This window comes from Haliotis rufescens, unplaced genomic scaffold (assembly GCF_023055435.1).
Source record: "Haliotis rufescens isolate VD_foot unplaced genomic scaffold, xgHalRufe1.0.p SCAF_112, whole genome shotgun sequence".
NCBI lineage: Eukaryota > Metazoa > Mollusca > Gastropoda > Lepetellida > Haliotidae > Haliotis > Haliotis rufescens.
Genome location: NW_025963794.1, coordinates 103,718 through 129,180, shown reverse-complemented (window position 1 = coordinate 129,180; position 25,463 = coordinate 103,718). Strand labels below are relative to the sequence as shown.

The following is a 25,463-nucleotide window of genomic DNA, read 5'->3' as shown; positions in this document are numbered from 1 at the left end:
TGCAGATAAAATGTTACTCAATGATTAAATCTTCTTTTTATCATATACCCTCTCCCGAGGTACGTAGTTGTATATATTACTTGGTCTCTGTTATTATAACTAACTTCACTTATGAAAAATTCCTTCAAGGAAAGAGAAAGGCGATTAGCGAAGGAACTCTTTGACATCTAATTTTTTTTCATTATCTGAATTTTATTCATAACTAACAGATATATTTCATATATTTATGTTCATCTGTTTAATCTGTTAATATTTTCACCTTATCTATGCTATAAAAAATGCTAAATCATGAAGGCATTGTGCACAAATGATGAAAAAATAAGTTCATGTCATGAATTATTATTGACGAAAGCAATTATGTTTTTGGAATCAAAATGACAACATACTCCTTAAAGTGTTTTTTGTGTCTCGTAACTAAGCAAAATACATAGGATTAAAGTCTTGCAGCCCTGAAGAGGAATTTCCAACAGTTAGTGTAAATAAAATATAACACAATGTTCCATTGCACAGAATCACGCATTTCCTTTCCTGACATACATGTAACAGTGGTCTTATAGCAAAGCTCTGATCGTCAGTTATAATCAAAGCTTGGTAAGTAATGCCGCACTAATGTAATGAGGGATTGCAAATGTCCATAATCAATTATGTAAAAATGTATTCTTTTCATAGCAAACATTTATTTCCAAATCACTATCTTTAATATATAAATCATTTATAACCTATTACTACAAATAACTAATGAGTTTTAGAACCTGGTTAACCAATCATTAAAGGTGAAATCCAAACCATTTCCAACTCTCGTGGTAGATGGGAACAGATTGTATCAGGTGAAATGTATTCACGTAATCAAGAAACATGTGGCAAGCTGACTTGTTAGACATTCCAAATCTAAATGAGACACAAACGGAAATGAATGTATCAGACATTCTCATAGGTCATGGAGCAGCAAATCACACGGGGACAACTTGTAGCAGCAAGCATCTGCTTACCTCCCCCAGGAGAATACATCTAATCTCTGCATCATAGAACGCAGGCTGTCACATACAGGGTTGGGTTTGGTGTTTAGCGCCAAGCTCAGCAGATGATGGCAGTCTGTGAATGATCAAATCTGGACCAGACAATCCCGTGATTGACATCATGAGTATTGATCCATGCAATTGGGACAGGATGACATGCATCAACCATGTTACCGTATTCGACGTAATAAGCGCCCAGGGCGCTTTCAAAATTAGAAATAGGGGGCTCTTATTAGAATATTATTTTGGTGAAAAGAGTTGAAAGGTTAATTTCGTTGTTTATGCTGTCAGTCGAAATGTTTATATATGACAGATATATTTTTCCAGAATTCAATTGCCCATAATTAAGGGTGCATATAACACATGAGTGCGTATTATACGCGAACAAATAATTCTTGTGTACATTGCTCAATCGGAAGGGGTGCTAACTGGGATTGTTCACTAGCCAATATATTAGCAAATATCACCGTGGGCGCTAATTAGAGCGGGGCGCATAGTACGTCGAATACGGTACCAATCCTGACCACCCCTTCCATATCGTTGCCTCTTATGAGAAACTTTGGTTGCTAGGGAACCTATACTCTTACAGCTTAACTTTATTATTGCATTGAGCTGGTTCAAGTTATCACAAAGAAAAAAAGATTTCATTTAAAGCATTTTTAGGCACCATTGTATAAGAAGGAAAACAATCGGGACCCGTGAAGATCCGGGGTAGAATTGGTCTTCAGCAACCCATGCTTGCTGTAAAATAGTGACTATGCTTGTCGTAAGAGGCTACTAATAGGATCGGGTGGTCGGGCTCGCTGACTTGGTTGATATATGTCATTGTATCCCAATAGCGTGGATAAATGCTCATGATCTCAATCACTGGATTGGACCAGACTTGATTATTTACAGACTGCCGTCATATAGCTGGAATATTGCTGAGTGCGGCGTTAAACAACAAACAAACAAAAACAATCGGCCTCACTGGTCATTCAGGTTTATGTTCCGGATCTGCAATGATGATGATAATTCTGTCATGTCACTTCACAAGATTAATTAAGTGCTGCTTATATTTGTTTGTTTTCATACATAAAGTCCAAAAGGTTTTGTTTCCAGTTGAAAGGACATTCAGAAATGCCTGATTTGATGTCAGTCATGGTTTTCATTGTGTTGTGCTAATCTGTGACTGTTTGCATTTGCCATGAGAAGCGTGGTTTGACTGATTTATAGCATAATACAGTTTAGAATTAAATTGAAACCAAAACCACCAACACTTTATGTGCACATCAATTCAGGAGAGGGCACTGGGATTTTATCTAATAAAAATAAATTGTCTCTGAAAATGCTTGAAAAAATAAAAATGCTTCAGAATTTTGAAAAATGGAAATTTTCAGTTACAAAAATTACATTGTTGCAAGGTGTCTTTTAGAAATAAATATTAAGTCTCATAGTTTTAGTTAAAACAATATTTGTTTTTGCAGCCGCAGCTGCCAAAAAATGCCTCTCTCCCCTCCCCCACCAACCCAGAATATGAAATTGTCGGTCCCATACATATACATCAGTCAATTGAATCCAACACATTTACACCACACATTATTCTTTTATAGCATTCTTGTGTAGAGTCCTGTTAGACTAAATGTTGAGAAGGGAGAAATTGATATCAGGTCTATCTATACTGTAGCAGCTGATTCCCCGGCCTCTCATCACAGTGCGGCTTCTACCAAAGGGACCAGACAAGTGTGAGGAGGGTTTGTAGGCTGGAAGTGTGTGATTAATCAGTATGCTAAAACTTTGACCTAAAAATTTATTATTTTTTAGAATTTCACAAAAAATATTATTATTTGAATGATACACTTACTGACAATATACCTTTCATTACCTTTCCTCAAAGTCAGTATTAGTCATCTTCCCAAGGCAAGGGAGTTATCTGATTATAAAAGTCCAGTTTCCACCCTTGCCGAACTAGGCTGGTATTATGGAGTTACATTTTGGCTGGACTAACAAGTATATGCATAGTCCAATCAAAATCGTGCAACGATATCGAAATCTGGTTCGTAAACTTTCGTGCAGATTTCAGTCGATTGCAGGATTTGCAAAGCATGTGCACCGCCAACTCGTTGTCAACAGATATTTTCCAAATCTTTTCATGTTTAAATCAAGGTGCTCATGCATTGCGCGATGTAAGACCCATTTTATCACAATATAGACCTTGATTATCAATCAGATCATCTTGACCTGGCGCCACTGTTTTGTTTGAAGCAAATGCAAGTGACATGAGAGGTGGAATCTGATTGGTCTAAAGGAGAGGCTAAGGATGGACATAACTTGTAATAGCCACTGGTGGCGCTACGATCGAGCCCAGGAATTCCAGCCTAGTTCGGCAAGGTTGTAAACTGGACTTTTAAAGTCAGTTAACTATCTTGCCTCGGGAAGATGGTATTAGTTTTGTGCAGATCTGTCTGATCTCCTACTTCCCTCCCTCTTTCACCGATATTCAACCATCAATGCTGTAAAGAGTTTCAACATTCATCTCTTACAAGTCTAACATCCTCTGATATTCAACCATCAATGCTGTAAAGAGTTTCAACATTCATCTCTTACAAGTCTAACATCCTCTGATATTCAACCATCAATGCTGTAAAGAGTTTCAACATTCATCTCTTACAAGTCTAACATCCTCTGATATTCAACCATCAATGCTGTAAAGAGTTTCAACATTCATCTCTTACAAGTCTAACATCCTCTGATATTCAACCATCAATGCTGTAAAGAGTTTCAACATTCATCTCTTGTAAGTCTAACATCCTCTGATATTCAACCATCAATGCTGTAAAGAGTTTCAACATTCATCTCTTACAAGTCTAACATCCTCTGATATTCAACCATCAATGCTGTAAAGAGTTTCAACATTCATCTCTTACAAGTCTAACATCCTCTGATATTCAACCATCAGTGCTGTAAAGAGTTTCAACATTCATCTCTTGTAAGTCTAACATCCTCTGATATTCAACCATCAATGCTGTAAAGAGTTTCAACATTCATCTCTTGTAAGTCTAACATCCTCTGATATTCAACCATCAATGCTGTAAAGAGTTTCAACATTCATCTCTTACAAGTCTAACATCCTCTGATATTCAACCATCAATGCTGTAAAGAGTTTCAACATTCATCTCTTGTAAGTCTAACATCCTCTGATATTCAACCATCAATGCTGTAAAGAGTTTCAACATTCATCTCTTACAAGTCTAACATCCTCTGATATTCAACCATCAATGCTGTAAAGAGTTTCAACATTCATCTCTTACAAGTCTAACATCCTCTGATATTCAACCATCAATGCTGTAAAGAGTTTCAACATTCATCTCTTACAAGTCTAACATCCTCTGATATTCAACCATCAGTGCTGTAAAGAGTTTCAACATTCATCTCTTACAAGTCTAACATCCTCTGATATTCAACCATCAATGCTGTAAAGAGTTTCAACATTCATCTCTTACAAGTCTAACATCCTCTGATATTCAACCATCAATGCTGTAAAGAGTTTCAACATTCATCTCTTGTAAGTCTAACATCCTCTGATAGTCAACCATCAATGCTGTAAAGAGTTTCAACATTCATCTCTTACAAGTCTAACATCCTCTGATATTCAACCATCAGTGCTGTAAAGAGTTTCAACATTCATCTCTTGTAAGTCTAACATCCTCTGATATTCAACCATCAATGCTGTAAAGAGTTTCAACATTCATCTCTTGTAAGTCTAACATCCTCTGATATTCAACCATCAATGCTGTAAAGAGTTTCAACATTCATCTCTTGTAAGTCTAACATCCTCTGATATTCAACCATCAATGCTGTAAAGAGTTTCAACATTCATCTCTTGTAAGTCTAACATCCTCTGATATTCAACCATCAATGCTGTAAAGAGTTTCAACATTCATCTCTTACAAGTCTAACATCCTCTGATATTCAACCATCAATGCTGTAAAGAGTTTCAACATTCATCTCTTACAAGTCTAACATCCTCTGATATTCAACCATCAATGCTGTAAAGAGTTTCAACATTCATCTCTTGTAAGTCTGACATCCTCTGATATTCAACCATCAATGCTGTAAAGAGTTTCAACATTCATCTTTCACAAGTCTAACATCCTCCGCTACATCAATGCTGTGGATTGCTTCCAGTCTGTGTCACAGCCTCCACCACACAAGAGACAAGCTGCAGTGAACTACGTCACCTGGTATATAATATTCCATAAGGAACACACCAGAGTTTCACCAGAACATCACTGGTGTCGTCTTTCACCAGAAAGTAATCTGATGTCATAAAAAACACCCCATATAAACCATGAAATATTAACATCAAATCATAATGCCAATAAGGATTCTCAACTTTTACATCCCATTTACGTCATCAAATTTGTTTTTTGTCAAGTCCCAGGATGTTTGTTCAATTAATGACAAGAGTCTCCAAGTAGCTGTGTGTTATTCATAGCTTCTGCCACATCCCTTGTGGCCATGCTTCTGGTGTAAGTCAATAGTCACATCCTGCGGCATGTGGTGTGTATCGTTACATTCTCACAGCACTTTGTATACTTGTACCTATATAGAAGACACACCTGCTTACAGCAAATAATTAATTACATGAAATTAATTTGATATTTAATTGGAACCTAATACGCTGGCGCCCTTGTTTTTGTCTACCTCTTGAAAACATCATAAGTGTGAATGGGTGAAAATACAATTTTTTAAATTTTAATAATTCTTTCGTAAACAGCTGGTCTCACCACTGTTTTTCGGTGATCTATCAGACATTTTTCACCACTATTTTGCCTTTTGCTCTTAATGGAACCTGTTTCTGTTGATAATAAAGATAATCATGATAATCATTCTCTGGTGTTGATGTTCTATAATTCCTATTAGGTTTTATTTTATCTATTATGGTGAATCAAATTGGACTGTAGAATAGAATCTGTTTGGACTATGTTGATACAGGCTCTTCAAATTAGTTGTCAGGCTGGTAGGATGTTTGTTAAAACATTGTTGACATTACTTTCATCTCATTACACTAAGCTGAACTAAAATAAGGAAACTAAAGAAAGTTGTTGCCAAAGATTGTTTGTCTCAGAGTCTCAACTCTTATATTATCCCAAAACACCTGATGATATGGATTAAAGCTGGGTAAATGTTTCACTTGTATCTTGCATTTGTGGTTGACTGGGGATTATTGTGGGTAAATAGATATATATTTAAGAATGTAGTGGGTGGGTTAGTTTAAGGGAAGTTGAACGGCTGACGTAGTACCTATCTTTGTAGTCCTTGTTGTGGAAGCTCATGCCCACGCGGGCGTAGTGGCTGGGAAGTCGTGACGATGCCACGCTTCTTGCATGCTGGGCTAAGCGGAAGCCCTGATTGGGAGAGCCGAGATGTAAGGAGCGTGTTCATTGGTTGTGTCCGTTTTCCTCATCACATGGTCCGCGTGTTAGCTTTATAAGTCTACCCTGGGTAGGGAATCGTCAGTCGTCACTCACCAGTATCTGGTAAGGTACAGTCGGCTCCCGCGCCCTGAATCAGGACCATTTATTATTTATTATAGGGCTTTCGTTGGGATATTAGATTAGGAAGTATGGATGGGGAAAAATAGTAGCGATTGAATAGGTTTGTTTTATTTTCGGGAGTTAAGATAGCTGGGTGGTAAAGAAGAACAAGTATAAGTAAGAAGGTTGAATTGGTTTACGTAGGTAGGGAAGGGGGAAAATTAGGTAGGTTATAGTTAAGTGGAGAAGGATTTTGACCCTGTTTTTTGTTTGTTGTTGTTGTTAAACTTTGAATCCAACTTCGCTCTTTGTGCTTTATCTATAATTAGAATTAGTAACCGGGTCAGGAGCCTCCTAGAACATAAAGACAAAAGGCTGACCAGGGAGATGAGAACACAACGCAAAGCACCGCAGTAAAACATCAGACCTTTTGTCAACTATTTTTATAGTTCTACTGTCACTGGGCGCCTTTTTACAGGCTTAAGAGGGAGCCTATTACACATTGAAACTAAGCACTACCCATGAGACACATTACAAGCTCACAACTCTCATAATCATTGTGACAAAAACTTCAACATGGTTGGCTAGTCAGGTAGACGAACAGATGTCCTGTGTCAGCAATATGTGAAGCTCCAAAAATTTAATTACACTAGTTGAGTGGTTTTATTTGCTAGTTGATCTTTAACTTACATTTACAAAATTTTAAGTTATGACAGTCAAATGTTACTTATGCATGTGTAGCAGGGCGTGGAGTAATCCCACAGATGACATCCTTACCGTGTCAGTCTTTGGTCATGTGGACAAGGCGTCCAACCTCTGATCAGGAGGTCCGTGGCTTGAATGGCATCACGGGACTCGGAAATTTTATGGCCACTACACATGCAATTATAGTGCCATTGTATGCTAGTTAAGTTATGACTAATGTGAGTTGAGTTTGTTTGTTTGTTGTTTAACGCCACACTCAGCAATATTCCAGCTATATGACAGAGGTCTGTAAATAATAGAGTCTGGACCAGATAATCCAGTGATTAACATCATGATCATCGATCCACGTGATAGGAATACAGTGACATGCGTCAAACAAGTCAGCAAGCCTGATCCCCCAATCTTGTTAGTCAATCTTACAACAAGCATAGTCGCCTTTTACGGCAAGCATGGGTTGCTGAAGACAAGGTAATGAATCTGTGGTTTGTATATGTTCATATTTATATGTCCAGGTCTGCCCTCTCCTGCATTGATAATGTTATGAGACAGTGATACAACCAGTGTATAAAATTCCCCCAAAATATTCGTCAGACAACGGGATTGGCAACTTGGCAAAGTTACCAGACCAGATAAAATGTTGCCAGTCCAGAACTTTCAAGACTAACGAACAAAAGTAACAAAAGGGTACACATAAGAATAGTTCTGTTTAATGTTCTCAGAAAATACCAATATACTGTCGGATTGTCACTTTGTAACTCTAACTCATTGAAACTTTATTCATCAATAATATGTTTGACGTTTACAGGTATTTTACCTCTTACATTGATTTAAAACTAGAATGCATAGGTAATTTGGGGAAATTTATAATAACCCAACCCTCGGGTGTGCAACTTTTCAAAACTGCCAGTCTGTCAGCAAAATAGGCTGTCTCAGACTGTCGGGCAGGCGGTTATTTTAAACACTGACACATTGTATCATCTTACGGAAATATCATGCATCCATACACAGGATTCTTTTCTTCTGCACTTGATACTCTTACATTCTTAAGGAAATAGTTATTGTAGACTTTCATCCTCCTGTACCAGTCGTGACCAACTCGTGTTATTCCGGGACAAGCCGAATAGTGACTCGTGCCCCTCTCGTGGCCATTTTTGCGACCTGGTTCCGTCTTAGCGCAAACAGGCATACCTTAAACAATTGTCAACTCGTTGCGTATTGGTTCACACATTTCCCCCATATATTATATATATTTCAGATGCTATTTAAAGCACATCGGGACGTGCGGAGTTATACAGTATGATTGAACACATTTAACTGTGTCTTTGGAACATTTTTAGATGCAAGACATATGTGAATTCAAAAATTATTCCTGAGGGATTCTTTGACGAAGAACTTGAAATCATACGCGCATTCTGATTGGTTTGTCGTATTTTTGCACAAAACATTCATCGATAGGGGGACGAGTCTTCTTGCAGGTTACGGAAAGGGGCGAGTGGTGACGAATGTCTACTGTACATCCACACCTTCTATAAAACACAGAGTCCTTCTTATCACAAAGCAAAGCTTGCATCTCCAGAGCTGAATTTAGCATTGAGGCTTTCTTGCATCCAGTTTTATAAACATCACAGCTATCTGGCCCATTGTTTGAAGCAACTTAGACCGAAATATATTCTCTAATTAAGCCTTGATTACCTCTTTAAACACACTATATATAGCCAGGTCAATATAGCAGAAACAGCTCATCTGGATTTCACATTATTTCCTGCTGTTCTCATTCCAGAACCCCCTGTGCTAGTGTTGACTTCTTACAATCGCTCACTCTAATCTCTTTCCTCCGTCACAATGAGATCTGGCCGAACCTGCACCATGTGGTTGCTGTATGCAGGGAAAAGCTATTTCGTAAATGTAAATCACCTTTAAGACTTTAAAATAACCACTTTGTTACTTTTCAATGGCTTTCTTTTACAATGTCTTGATGTTTGGAGTCTCTGTGGGGTTTACAGATAATTAGTGAAATCAATTTGGTTGTGATCAAACACTTATTAATATGTATCTGGACTTCTATATGACTTAGAGTTTTGTAATTGACCTTTTGTTACATCAGTACCATCATATATATATGTATAAATTATATGAAATCAAGTTGGTTGTGATCAAACACTTATTAATATGTATCTGGACTTCTATATGACTCAGATTTTTGTAATTGACGTTTTGTTACATCAGTGCCATATATAACTCTACTGTTGTAATCGGCTTTTTGTTAGATCTATTTCTATACTAACTCTATTGATGTAATCGGCTTTTTGTTACATCTATTTCTAAACTAACTCTACTGATGTAATTTGCTTTTGTTACATCTGTTTCTAAAGTAACTCTACTATTGTAATCGGCTTCTTGTTACATATATTTCTAAACTAACTCTACTGATGTAATCGGCTTTTGTTAGATCTATTTCTAAACTAACTTTACTGTTGTAATCGGCTTTTGTTAGATCTATTTCTATACTAACTCTACTGATGTAATTGGCTTTTTGTTACATCTATTTCTATACTAACTCTACTGATGTAATTGGCTTTTGTTACATCTATTTCTAAACTAACTCTACTGTTGTAATCGGCTTTTGTTAGATCTATTTCTAAACTAACTCTACTGGTGTAATTGTTTTGTCACATCAGTACCACATATAGCTCTACTGTTGTAAATGGCTTTTTCACATATCGGTGCCACATGGAACTCTGATTGTTAAGTGTCTTTTTCTCATCTATTATTATGGCACAGAATTCATTACACATTTGTCGTTGATAAAATATATGTTGGGAACTACATAAATTAAGAAAAAGGACATAACCATTTCTAATAGGTAATGATTTTTAAGAACAGATACAATGTATATAATCTATCAATAACAGACATACCGTATATGACCGCAGATAAGCCGACCCCGTAGATAAGCCGAGGTATTAACTTGACCATTGAAATATAAAAGAACATGACATGAACAATAGATAAGTCGAACCAGGAAGTGAAAGGCAACGACACACTGCGAAGTCGGAATGCAAGATTATGCCAGTACTTGCAGATATTCAATAATATAAAATGAAAAACGTTGTAATTATATTGAAAAAGTCATTTTAATTTCTAATAAAGATTTAACAAACCAGTCATCCACTCCCCTAATGTGGGAAGCTGTTTCTGTTGTCTTTATTTAATCCGATAATGATTGGTATGTTGCCATCAACAACGACGTGCCATTTTAAACCTTGAACTAGTAAATAGTAACATGCAAAACATGCATAAATTTGTTTAATAATGACAACATTGGTGTATAATAATAACTTTATTGATAATTTACAACAATAATGGCTGTAGTCGTGGCAACTTCCAAATTTTCGGGAAGTTATAATCAAAAGGACCGTCATTCAGGCGATGTTTCTGACCGATCACGATCTGAAAAATACTATCATGAAAGTGTATCCTGTGGATAGGTGACCCTTTTCTACAGAATCTTTTTTCTGTTCCTCAAATTTTGGCTTATCTGCGGACATATATGGTACCCTTAAAATGTATTGATCCGAAGACTTTCGATATAAAACACAAGCGTGACCCACCAGGAAAAAGGGACCTTATAGATGCTTGAATACAATTGTGCTGTGACGTCATAAAGAAAAACTTTGATGTCACCTTACTTCCGAATATCTCGCCATGTATGTGGACTGTACAAAAACATCTAATTTGTTTCCTACTAGTTCGTAATGTAATAATAACATTATTTTAAAACGTATCAGTATACATGCCTAATTTCAATTAATCAGATGTTATATCTTAAAACTGCAATCATTACATAAACAGTTATAAATCTGAAAAGGGGACCTTGAAGAAAGCGAGTCAAAATGTTTGATGCCATGTGTTTCTGTAATAAATATGAATTGAAGATTATGAATTATGTTTTTGTGGTCCTAAGATACAGTAGTTTTAAAATATAAGAAGAAGTCAAAATTTATTTTTTCACCAATAAAGTCCCTTTAATCCTGGCTGGTCACAAATATTATTTGACATTAGAATGTCTACAACATAGAAGTCCTGTTTTTATATCAACTTCTGTTTCCTAAGAGAGATGCATGTTTATTCACCATTCAAGTTCATATACAAATAATAGCTGAGTAATAACCAAGTAGTCACATAAAACATAATTATTCTAAAGACAGGGCATAAATGTTATGCGGGCACAGGTGGCCCAGTCGTCTAAGGTGCCGCAATTGCTGTGCAGAGTTGTGTCCCTTGGGCATACCAAAAACCTATGATTGTGGGTTTGAATCCCGGTTCGCCCCGATTATGTGTCTAGGTTTGTCAGCACCATACCCTTGCTCGTGGGTTTCACCGAAGTAAACGTCTGAGACCTGCATCACTTCGGGCTTTCCTCCCACATTAAGCTGACACGCCGTGATATGACTGGAATACTGTTAAAAGTGGTGTTAAACACAACTCACTCACTCACAATAAATATTATATTTTCCTCATGTTTGAGAACTCAAACAGACTACTCATGATGTAATAACCCCATTGTCTAATTTGATCAGTTTACTCTGAAAATCTGGAAAAAACAATGCTGTAATAAAGAGAATAATTATGGTAAACTAAGTAGACAGGAACATCAATCAAATGATGTGTGCTGCTATTCTTCAGGGTTATTTTCAGACAGTAAAGTTAGAAGATAATAGTCTGGTTGAAATTGCCGCTGAATCAATGGTCATGCAAATATAATGGGTGAAGGAGATTTCAGATCACCCCTACAGTAATAACTTCCTGATGAACAGATGGCAAGGGAAAATAGTGTCTGTGAGCAAATGTACAAGAATCATATTGCTGTAAATATCCAAATTGATTTTTACCTGGTATTCATAATTGTGCCTTTGATAAGAAAGTCTTACAACAGGGCTACAACATTTTATGCTTTAGTAAAGCTTTTAATGAGTTTTATGGATGGCGTGTGGATAAAATTTCCAAATTTGATGCATCAATGATAAAAATGATGTCTGATGCAAGTCCCAATTTTGACTTGAGCCAGGTGGACAATTGACTTGCCTTTGCATGTGTTTGTGATGGTGCCATTGCTAGGGCAGGTTACACTCACCTTTTTGTGAACAACTGGCATCACCACTATTTGATAGTGGTTCATGAACACATGCTCATGATATACAGAATTGTACAATCGACTCCTAAGATCCTTAGATTATGGAATGGGTTTTGTCAGAATGAGTTTTGGTCCACATGTTTATTGTTTTTCACAGATTTCTTTGTTCAAAATGACAAATAAGCTGTTTATGTTGAAAAAGAACTTTGAATAAAATTACAAAGAATACGGTACTCCAAAACAGTATATTTTCATATCATGGCACGTTAAAAAGATATTACATTTGGAACATTTAGGGCAGGAATCTCTATGAACGAGGACAATAAATAGGCCTTGTACTCGATACAACTTTTCATAAAAAATAATTAGACATTTTCATCCATTTCCTTGAATTTGCTCTGTGGTATCTTCTGGACCCGACCGAGTGTAGTGATAACACGAATCATATGATGCTGACAGTAAACAGGGACAACAGCTTAATTCAGCTCAGTCAGTTTTCAATGTGCTATGTAGGAAATAGTTTTTATTCTACACTGGCTGCCTGAGAAAAATCTGTGACACTGACTGATTGTTCTGAGACTTGTTTGGCACAGAACTCCAGATAACTTTTTGAGAAATTGAGTATCTACTCGAAAGTTTCTACTTTAATTGGGTTATTACATTTTTCATTTTCACTCATCTTTTCATCACTCTATTGTGTTTTTCCCACAATGAGTAAGCATTTTGAGATTTTCAAAAAAATGTTATAATGTTTCAGATGTATAACAGTTCTAAATATAGGCTTGACTTGGAAAGTAAATTACCTCGTAATTGTGTTTCGGAAATTAGCTCCTGTTGTACGCATGCTGAAAAAACTTCATTGGGTATTTACGCATGCTGTTTTCAAACAATTGAGTTTTCCATGTAATGCATGTGTTTCTGTACGTAAGTAATTGGGTTTTGAAATTTTATTTTGTTGAATTTTATGCAAATACGCAGCTTATCTGTAGCTCTGTTGTCACACCGTCCCACTGAAGATAACTCAATACATCTCCATCTGCTCAACAGTCAATGGCTAACAAAACTAAACCTATTTGTCAGGCTTACATGCAAACAATTTTTTCACAACCAATCGCATATATATTTTCTGCTATTTCGTCATATGCAAGACAATGATAATTGTTCCTGAACAGAATGTGTTATGGACAAGATGGTGGTTTCTGCGACAGCATTGGAAACGGATGCTTTAACCATTACATGTGTTATTTTGGCCAATGAAAGTGTCAATCCTTATTTATGATCATTTATATCTTATAACATGCACAGGGCGGTCGGGTAGCCTAGTGGTTAAAGCGTTCGCTCGTCACGTCGAAGACCCGGGCTCGATTCCCGACATGGGTACAATGTGTGAAGCCCATTTCTGGTGTCCCCCGCCGTGATATTGCTGGAATAATGCTTTAAAAAAAAAAGCGGCGTAAAACCATATTCACTCACTATAATATGCAACAACAAAATTCTATCCGAACATGTGTGGGATGACTTTTTCTATTCCAGAATCTGCATGGTGGCTGTTCTCTCCTAGAGTGTGCAAAATGGTTGATTCAAACTGAAGAATTTGCAAAATATGTCTTCACTGATAGCATGTATTAGTTTTTTTCATCATAAAATTGGTAAAATTTAAGTTTCTATCATAGAGCGTAAAACAAAAGGTGTAATAGAAATGTATATATATTTACTATTTTGACACATACATATTCTTAACAACCTTATTTATAACCTTATAACCTTATAACCCTTTATTTCATTACATGGTGGACTTTTACCAACATTGCAGAAGGAGGTTATTTCAAGCACACACTGTCTACCACAAGCACCGGGCTGGTCTGTCTGTAATCAGATGAAGTCTGCCACAAGACCACATGGCAGCCAGTTGACCACGGCGGAGTATTTCAATCCGGCACACTGGAAGCTGTCCGGCGCTGCAGACTCGCAATAACTGGTGCAAAAGGTTTACGGATTTATCACAGACTCGTTGTCCGCTAAAAATAAACTTCAGTTAGCATTGCAGGAGGTTCATCCATGTCATTCGAAGACACATGTATCTGTACAAGATCCCTATCAAAATAATTAAATTCTCCACCAAATTCCTCCCGTAAAGTTGAATGTAATCATGAGAAGTATTGATCTATGGCTTCTTAAAACTGGAACAAGGTCATTCTAAATTTAGCTGATCAATGCTCAGGAGTTGAGGATAAAAGTCTGTTTTCAGTCATCGTTCCTCCCTGGTGTTTTACATGTCAATGGCTGTTCAAGACAGAAAGTCCACATTGTCACTAAAACACAGCAGTTTCTAACCCACATGAAGCCTGCAATCTGTCTGCGCCATTGATCCTTGTATCAAGAATCATCCCATCACAATAATGGCCTATATCTGGATCTCAAAAGTATCAATTATAGTGTGGTATTACGGCTATATACTACACACCAAGGGATGATATCTCAGACAAGTACATTTGGGATTATTATAAAATAGGTATTGAAGGCTTAGGTTACAGATTGTCAAGAAAGGTAAACTTAATGTATAATATGGGGATATAATTCATAAAATGCTTGGTAATTATTACTTTTTTTGTGTGTGTTTTAATACCACATTCAGTAATATTCCACCAATATGATGAAAGTCTAAAAATAATTGAGTCTGGACCAGACAATCCAGTGATTGACATCATGAGCATCCATCTAGGCAATTGGGTTTGCTGTTAAACGTCACACTCAGTAATATACCAGCCATATGATAACATTCTGTAAATAATTGAGTCTTGACTAGACAACCAGTGATTGACATCATGAGGATCAATCTAGGCAATTGAGTTTGCTGTTAAACGCCTCACTGAGAAATATTCCAGCCAAATGACAACAGTGTAAATAATTGCGTCTGGACAAGATGATATAGTTATTGACATCATGAGCATTGATCGCATGATGCGATGACTTGCATCAACCAGGTTTTGTCTGACCACCCGATCCCGGTAGTCAACCCTTATGTATGAGTTGCAGAAGATCAATTCTAACCTAGATCATCACAGGATCTGAGGTTTGCCAAGAGTTAATACTGCAATCAGTTTTAACAAACTCAATACATTCTCAAAACATAGAAGGTTCCCAGACATGATGTGTCAACAAAAGATATTATGAAAAAATGAGATATGGTTTCAAAAGGCATGTTTCTCATTCAGATGAGACCACAAGCACTTTCATATTGTTCTTAGTTTGTTTATGGATTTGGAGGTTGGTTATTTAGTATTGTTTCATTGTGAAACAAGTGCATTAGGTAAATTTTCCAAATTTTCAAATTGCTGTCTATTGAATAGTGACATACACAATACATCTAACAAGTCAAGCAACTGTCAGTCAGACATGGGGCAGTCGGGTAGCCTAGTGGTCAAAGCGTTCGCTCGTTACACCGAAGACCCGGGTTCGATTCCCGACATAGGTACAATGTGTGAAGCCCATTTGTGGTGTCCCCCGCCGTGATATTGCTGGAATATTGCTAAAAGCGTTGAAAACCATACTCAGTCAGTCAGTCAGTCAGTCAGACACGATATCACTCTGGACTTGTTTGCTGTCGTGATACAACAAATGCATTTCCCCGAGGCAAGAGAGTTAACTGACTTTAAAAGTCCAGTTTCCACCCTTGCCGAACTAGGCTGGAATTCCTGAGCTTGATCTTAGCGGCATGTTTGGCTATTTTGAGTTATGTCCCTTCCATGCCTCTCCTATGGACCAATCAGATTCCTCTTCTCATATCACTTGCATTTGCTTCAAACAAAATGGCGGCGCCCAGTCAATACGATCTGATCGATAATAAAGATCTATATTGTGACCAAACAAGACTTGAATTACGAAAGGGCATGAAATCACGTGAGCACCTTGATTAAAAACATGAAAAGATTTAGAAAATATGTGTTGACAACGAGTTGGCGGGGCACATTCTTTAAATCCTGCAATCGACCAAAATCTGCATGACAGTTTACGAACCGGATTTCGATTTCGTTGCATGATTTTGATTGGACAATGCATAGACTTGTTAGTCCAGCCAAAATGTAATTCGATAATACCAGCCAAGGGTAGAAACTGGACTTTTATAGTCAGTTAACTCCCCTGACTCAGGAAGATGCAACAAATGATGTCACATGGAGGGAAAAAAATGACGAAAAGTTGATGAATGTGAATAATTTAATTGTGTACTACTCAAAAGTTAATAAGAATATTCGATTCTTTTTCACATAACCTATCATTCCAAAGTTTTCAAATACAGTACTGAGAGAAAAATAGTATTGTCAAGAGAAGAATTCATTTTCATTTCAAAATCCAGAAGTTATCTGGGCTTTAGATACTGTTTTCACTATTTCTAAAACTATAAAATTGAAACACTCTCTTCCCTATTCAGTTCATAACTAGTACTGTCAGAAAAAATAACATTACATAACTATACAATTGGATGTAATCATAAAACATCAATGGCATTAACTAGTCTCAATTATCTGCCGAAACAATTTCCATTTGGGCGTAAAAGGCAAAAAGGAGATGGAAATTTTATGAATGGATCAATTAAAGTTAGTGATGACACCAGGTGTTTGCAAAGCACCGTTCAGACCATCGACAAGAAGCAATACATTCAGTTGCTGCTGGTAACAACATATATAATGTTTTTTAATGCCAATTACTTTCACATCTATAAAATATGCCATGAAAAACCATTCCTTTTCATCTTCTAGTAATTGGCACATCCACTAATGTACAGGTAACATTTATATAAGATGCTAATTGCATGAAAAACAACATCATGCCAACTGAACAGTGAGCACCAACGTCACTTCAATTGGTTATGCAAGGTCTTGACACTCATTAGGAATTCTCTATTGTTGAGAAAGACATAAACAGCTGCATAATTTAAAAGCATGTAAAAGCCTGTCTCAAAACATATTAAAGTAGTTTTAAGTAGGAAATAGCCACCATAAGCACTGTACCATATAAAGCTAATAACCGAAGGAAGGAGAAAGTCACCGATTTCCCACAGTGTAAGCTTACTGAAAGTTGTCAGCTCAAAATGGAATCTGCAGTTTGAAATGATGGCAGCTGTCATTTAATGATGATTTTGTACCAATAAATAACTGAGTACCATTCTAAAAATATTGAAAACTTTCATGTTATTGGTTTTTTTTTGTGTTTTGGGATATATTTGATGTCTAATATAGTTTGAGGAGAGAGAGAGGAGAGAGAGAGAGAGAGAGAGAGAGAGAGAGAGAGAGAGAGAGAGAGAGAGAGAAACACATCACAGACACAGCGATACAGAGAGAGAGAGACACACACACACACACACACACACACACACACACACACACACACACACACACACACACACACACACACACACACACACACACACACACACACACAACCCTAACATACTGTTATGTCAATCAGCATTGCCTGAGAAACAATAATTATCATTTCTTATGCTTGCACAACTGGAGAAACTGTCATTTCATTTCTCCAGTATAACACAAGAGGCGCTTCAACCTCAGGACAGTTGTCACAACTCCAGACAGCCATGCGTAAATCAGGCTTCCAGTGTTTATATTGTAACAAAGACACTCATACTCATGCTTCCCTATATGAATCTAACAGCTAATGATTACCTATAAACAAACATACAACATCTCAGTTGCAAACACAGTGCTCCTAGGCCTAGAAATGTAACAGGTTTGGAGCCCTGCCCTCCTCTAAAGTAGACTGTGATCTATGGCCTGGAGCCCATTTTCAGACATTGTGATAATGCGATGTGTGAATGTGAGCATTTTCTTTGGGTAATTAAGATAATTATTATTTCTAGATTTATATCCCATTTTAAAATTGGCAATAACAGGAGCGATGTTTGAATGATTTGAATCTTGGACTGCCAATTTGCTCAAGCCGAGTCATCCTTTTCAAACAAAATGTGAAAGTGAGGTCAGATTGGACTTACATGTTACCACTTCCTGCTTGATGTTGAAGTTGATGTTTCGGGGGGACATGGCCGTGGTACATGGAAATTCCTCCTGGTTCCGCACAATGGCCTGGAAGTAGAGAGATGCTTTACATCATTGTGAGTGTATATCAGTGTATCATCCCCCCAGACACACACATCATCCCTCGGACATTTGTATCATCCCCAGACACACATTTCATCCCTCAGACACATGTATCATCCTCAGACACATGTATCATCCCTCGGACATTTGTATCATCCCCAGACACAAGTATCATCCCCAGACACAAGTATCATCCCTCGGACATTTGTATCATCCCCAGACACACACATCATCCCTCAGACACACGTATCATCCCTCAGACACACATTTCATTCCTCATACACATGTATCATCCCTCAGACACATGTATCATCCCCAGACACACATTTCATCCCTCAGACACATGTATCATCCCCAGACACAAGTATCAGCCCCAGACAGAAGTGTCATCCATCAAACACACATTTCATCCCTCAAACATTTGTATCATCCCCAGACACATGTATCATCCCTCAGACACATGTATCATCCCTCAGACACATGTATCATCCCTCAGACACATGTATCATTCCTCAGACACACACATCATCCCTCAGACACATGTATCATCCCTCAGACACACATTTCATTCCTCATACACATGTATCATCCCTCAGACACATGTATCATCCCTCAGACACATGTATTATCCCTCAGACACATGTATCATCCCAGACACAAGTATCATCCCACAGACACATGTATCATCCCAGACACAAGTATCATCCCTCAGACACATGTATCATCCCTCAGACACATGTATCATCCCAGACACATGTATCATCCCTCAGACACATGTATCATCCCTCAGACACATGTATCATCCCTCAGACACATGTATCATCCCAGACACAAGTATCATCCCTCAGACACATGTATCATCCCTCAGACACATGTATCATCCCAGACACATGTATCATCCCTCAGACACATGTATCATCCCTCAGACACATGTATCATCCCTCAGACACAAATTTCATTCCTCAGACACATGTATCATCCCTCAGACACACATTTCATCCCTCAGACACATGTATCATCCCTCAGACACATGTATCATCCCTCAGACACATGTATCATCCCTCATACACATGTATCATCCCTCAGATACACATTTCATCCCTCAGACACATGTATCATCCCTCAGACACACATTTCATCCCTCAGACACATGTATCATCCCTCAGACACATGTTTAATTCCTCAGACACACATATCATCCCTCAGACACACATATCATCCCTCAGACACATGTATCATCCCTCAGACACACGTATCATCTCCAGACACACACATCATCCCTCGGACATTTGTATCATCCCTCGGACATTTGTATCATCCCCAGACACATGTATCATCCCTCAGACACATGTATCATCCCCAGACAAACACATCATCCCTCGGACATATGTATCATCCCCAGACACACATTTCATCCCTCAGACACACATATCGTCCCTCGAACATTTGTATCATCCCCAGACACATGTATCATCCCTCAGACACACATTTATTTCCTCATACACATGTATCATCCATCAGACACATGTATCATCCCTCAGACACATGTATCATCCCTCAGACACATGTATCATCCCTCAGACACATGTATCATCCCTCAGACACACATTTCATTCCTCAGACACATGAATCATCCCTCAGACACATATTTCATCCCTCAGACACATTTTTAATTCCTCAGACACATTTTTAATTCCTCAGACACACGTATCATCCCTTAGACACATGTATCATCCCTCAGACACACACATCATCCCTCGGACATATGTATCATCCCCGGACACACATTTCATCCCTCAGACACACATTTCATCCCTCAGACACATGTATCATCCCTCAGACACATGTATCACCCCTCAGACACATGTATCATCCCTCAGACACATGTATCACCCCTCAGACACATGTATCATCCCTCAGACACATGTATCATCCCTCAGACACATGTATCATCCCTCAGACACACATTTCATCCCTCAGACACATGTATCATCCCTCAGACACATGTATCATCCCTCAGACACATGTATCACCCCTCAGACACATGTATCATCCCTCAGACACATGTATCATCCCTCAGACACACATTTCATTCCTCAGACACATGTATCATCCCTCAGACACATGTATCATCCCTCAGACACATGTATCATCCCTCAGACACATTTTTAATTCCTCAAACACACGTATCATCCCTCAGACACACGTATCATCTCCAGACACATGTATCATCCCTAAGACACATGTATCATCCCACAGACACATGTATCATCCCTCAGACACACATATCATCTCCAGACACACGTATCATCCCTCAGACACATGTATCATCCCTCAGACACATGACAGGCTGAATCTAGTCAACCTTGTTGCAGTCAAGTATGAGCAGCCGATACTGGTCCACCTAACAGTGTTGACACAAGGCGTAATGTCCACGGAACATAATGCCACAATGCAAGATGTACACTCCAAGGCTTTGGAGGAGACTGGTAAATGGAGGCAACTTAAAAAGTCATTTCATTTAGAGGAACTGAACAATTTAAATTATTATGTCCTGAAAACATCCAGCATGTCCAACAAACAATTAATATTTTCATGGGTTATGACTAGAGGGCAAATCATCATTTTCTTGTTGTTAGTGAACAAAATAAATTCATAAAAGAAATCCCAGATTAATTTATTTCAAAAGAATCCAGGATGATAAGAAAACATTATTCTTGTGTTTGTAAATTGATCAAATATTGACTCTCCTTAAAACAACTTCATGAAATTATTTGTCTGTCGTATTCATATAATAAGCAATAAATCCGAGTGTACTTTGGCCAGACTAATCATATAGCTCTTCGAGTGATTTTCTGTCGGTGTATCAAGACGAAGGAGAAACAAAAATATTGGACAACTTGATTAATAATGGTCAGGTTCAAACAAAAGAAGAATGAAAAATTGGAGAGTGAGTGAGTGAGGTTTTACGCCGCTTTTAGCAATATTCCAGCAATATCACGGCGGGGGACACCAGAAATGGGCTTCACACATTGTACCCATGTCAGGAATTGAACCCGGGTCTTCGGCGGGACGAGCGAACGCTTTAACCACTAGGCTACCCGACCGCCCCCGAAAAATCGGAGAAGTTAGGTAGACAATGTCTCTATAGCATCCTACAGACCTGACAACAAACAGAGGTACCTTCTTCAGGAAACATCTGTGAAAGCCTCTACAACCTCTCCTAAGCATAGCAACACCCACGGAAGACAAAATGTTCTATTTCCTTATTTGTGATTTTGAACTTGAACATGCTTTGTGTGTTTGTTTGTGTGTTTGCTGTTTTATGCTACACTCATCAATTCCCTAGCTACATGACGTTGGCCTGTAGATAATCTACCCTGGACCAGACAATACAGGGATTGACATGAGCATCGCTTCATCCAATTGGGATAAGATGACATGCATCAACCAAGTCAGTGAGCCTGACCACCCGATCCCATTAGTCGCCTCTTACGACAAGCATAGTCACCTATTACGGCAAGCATGGGTTGCTGAAGACCAATTTTAACCCAGATCTCTTTTTAACAAGTACATATTCAGCACCCGTATTCTGTGATTTATGCTTTTCTGTCAAATAACAGCATCTTGAAAAAATCAATCGCACATTCTTGACCTCTTTCTGCTTTTGACATACACTAATTTGTTTTCCTCCTTATGAATGATTTAACTCCAACATAAATCATTCAGACATATTACAGTACTCTATAATGTATTGTGTTACTTGCCATTCATTTCAGAAAACTCATTAGATAATGCATGATGACATGACATACTGATAAAGCTAATAAGACAACAACAGGATTACAAGCTGGTAGACAAAGCTGGAAGAGACAGATGGAGAGGTAATGAAGTAGAGGAAGACAGTAGATTGCGACAGATGGTTAACAAAGACGGTAGACAATAGGGCTGGGACGAGTCCAAATTGTCTACCCGGGTACCCACCTCCCTATTACCCGACCCTACCCTGGTACCCACTGTAGGTCTCAGGAGATGTCTCAAAATGTCTAATTGGGAACATTTTAAGCATAGCCCTGGCAAAACGTATTCAGATGCATGTATCAAACAATCTGGTCATTCATACACTGAAGTCGAAATAAGTTATATCTTTATTCAACCATATAAAAATCAGAAGGAATGGGAGCCCAGCCAGAAAGAAATGCGAGCATTATTGACTTGTAGTGTTACCATAGAGTTCTAGATATTTTTGTAATTAAACAATATATCACGTGACTAACCACGGGTCTGGGTCGTCCTGTGGGTACCCAGGTCCTACTCAGTACCCACCCGACCCGGGTACCCGAGTTACCCGTCCCAGCCCTAGTAGACAAAGGGGGTAGAAAAACAGTGTTCTGATGCTGCTAATCCAAATTTTGACATAATGTTTTCAGAATCACAGAGAGTCAGCTTAGCTGGAAACCATTCGACAGAAATAACACCCAAGACAATTGATATCTTCTCTTGAGCCATAATGACAGGTTATCCAGTGATAATTGCTTGTGGAGCCTGCTTGATGCTACTAACCTACTGACTACATGTGATCGTAGGTGTTGCCCTAAAGCATGTATTACATGCCATACAGCTCCATGGTATACGAACCCTTCATTGCTGCATGTCTCAGTAATTCATCCTATACAGACTGTTGATGGGGACATTAGTAAGAATTGGATTTTAAATAGGTGGCAGTAAAGTTTGAAACTACAGTAAACTACACTTAAAACAAACTCAAAGTGATCACTGATTTTAGTTTGTAATAACCGTAGTTCGTTATAAGTATATATACAGCAATTTACAACAAATGTCCGGGACTAAAAACTAAGTTTGTTATATCGGTCAGTTCATTATTATCATGTACTTTATAAACGTACTTACTGTGCTATAATTATGATTCATTTTATTTTATTTTTTGTTTCTTAATGCCACAATTATACAATATACCAGCAGTATTCCACAACTTTCTACGACGACATGCTGTCAACCACATTTGGTTGCCTCTTACCATCAGCATAGGTTGTTAGGGAGCTATTCTAACCTAATCCCCTGGGGTGAAACAGTTATAAAGACAATGATAGAAACATCAATTGCAAAAACACTGACAGCAGAACAATTATGAAAACAATGAAAGCAACAGCAATTATCAGGACAATGGTGGAAAGAAATAATATAACACTGACTTCAACAATAATTAACAAAAACAATAACAGCAAGAATTTAAAAAAATAAATGGTAATAACAAGGATTTATATCCACAACAAGCATTAAGGCAATTATCAACATTTCAATTTATTCTTAATGAAAACAAAAACAACAGCAACTAAGGGACCAGTTCAGAGGTTTCATGCCGGATAAAAAACATAATACCTTAAGTTTTGAGACATACCCCTCACCCAAAAAATAATTCTGAAAAAGTTGAATTCCTTAGTTTAGTGGCCTCTTTTGTCGAACGTTTATTGACTGAAATTTATTTACTAGGTGTTGAAAATCAGTTGTAGGTTATTTTCATAGATCAAATCTTCCATCCTATATTCGGTAATCAGAAAAGTTTAGTAGCAGCGCCAGTGATGACAAAACCCTACCCCATGGAAGCACAGGATGTACTTAAAGACAACTCCTAACAGTATATGAACAAACATATGACTTTTTGCTTGGTTAAGTTGCAACACAATTCAGGTGTTGATTTTCTCAAATGGAAAACTTGCAGGTCCATTAACCCCCAACCCCTAAACTAAATGAATTAGGATTTTTATCCGACATCAAACTTTTGAACCGGTCCCTCAAATGACTTCAATATCTTACCCTGACTTCAATGTTGAGCTGCTTGTCTGACTTCTTCTGTCGGAGTGTGTGAAGGAATCTGGCAACAGGGATGGGGTCTTGGCACACTGAAGCAACAGCCTTTTCTTCTTTGGCTGCCGAGTCCATAGACAAACCACACATTACTTTAAACTTCAATAACTGGGCATTAAAGGAACGTAACAATTTCTTGCCCATGTTTGTCATGACTTAGTACCATAGAGGATGGAAGAAAACTGTCACACAGATGTCTGTCATCATTACACTCTGTCTGTAGAATAAATCCAAAAGCAACATTGGCTTGCCAGTAATACTGCACATCGGAGTGCAGGCCCAGCATAGGATAACCAATTTGCATGTTTTGTCATGCATGAAAGAGGACTAAATGGCTAAGCTTGGTTGACTGTGCATCGCCATGTGAGCGATGCACGTCTTGTCGATGTGTTGTGTACTTCCGAACTGTCACAGGCTGAATGGACCCACTGCACATGCTCGCTCACAAAAAGTCACATGACAATCAATGAAATTGTTCCAAGTCTCATGGGAGTTATTAGTTTAGATGATGATCTCCGTGATGGATTCTGACAGGCTGGGACGGCAAGCTGCAGTATCACAGTGCCGTCAGCACCCGATACGGTCCAGTCTGCCCTCTCTGGATGAGGATGCTTCATGTACCTTTCATTCTGACCAATCCAGTAGCACAGCAATGCTAATCACGCTCACCTCTGCGAGCGTCTCTTCCCAACAACACTGTCAGAACATCCAGGAAAGATAATTGAAAATTATGTCAATACAATGTGTTAACAGTCACAACGTGTCATTCAATCCACAGGGCCGTTTGTTTTAGGGGAATCACAGGAGGAGAGATGGAAACGTTACACAGTTGGTTGATGACAAAGTTATCTGGTCCTGACAATGCATCAAACCCTTCATTTGGTCTACACACATAGCATATGTCTGAGAAGGGTCTGGAACCACACAAACGATGGTGCCCAGTTGTTATGCAGTGTTTGGACCTGTAAAACATGCCACATCATCTAAAACATGAGTGAATACATGTAAAACTGCAGCCTGTCTCAAACCACACAGTGGACGAGCAGAAAGGATCGCTCAGCCCCACCAAGCCATACTAAATATTGATTCA

General features: G+C 38.1%; 1 protein-coding gene across 1 annotated transcript in view; it reads right to left on the bottom strand.

Moving 5' to 3' along the window:
• Window positions 1–24,903, bottom strand: part of LOC124134570 (receptor-type tyrosine-protein phosphatase kappa-like) — a 116,798-nt gene extending 91,895 nt beyond the window's left edge. The window contains exons 1-2 of the mRNA XM_046499471.2: window positions 24,323–24,903; window positions 18,382–18,472 (exon numbers count right to left, since the gene is read on the bottom strand). Of these exons, the coding sequence (XP_046355427.2) occupies window positions 18,382–18,472; window positions 24,323–24,526 (295 nt within the window). The 5' untranslated portion in view covers window positions 24,527–24,903. The remainder of the gene's footprint in view (window positions 1–18,381; window positions 18,473–24,322) is intronic.
• Window positions 24,904–25,463: the final 560 nt, after the last annotated feature.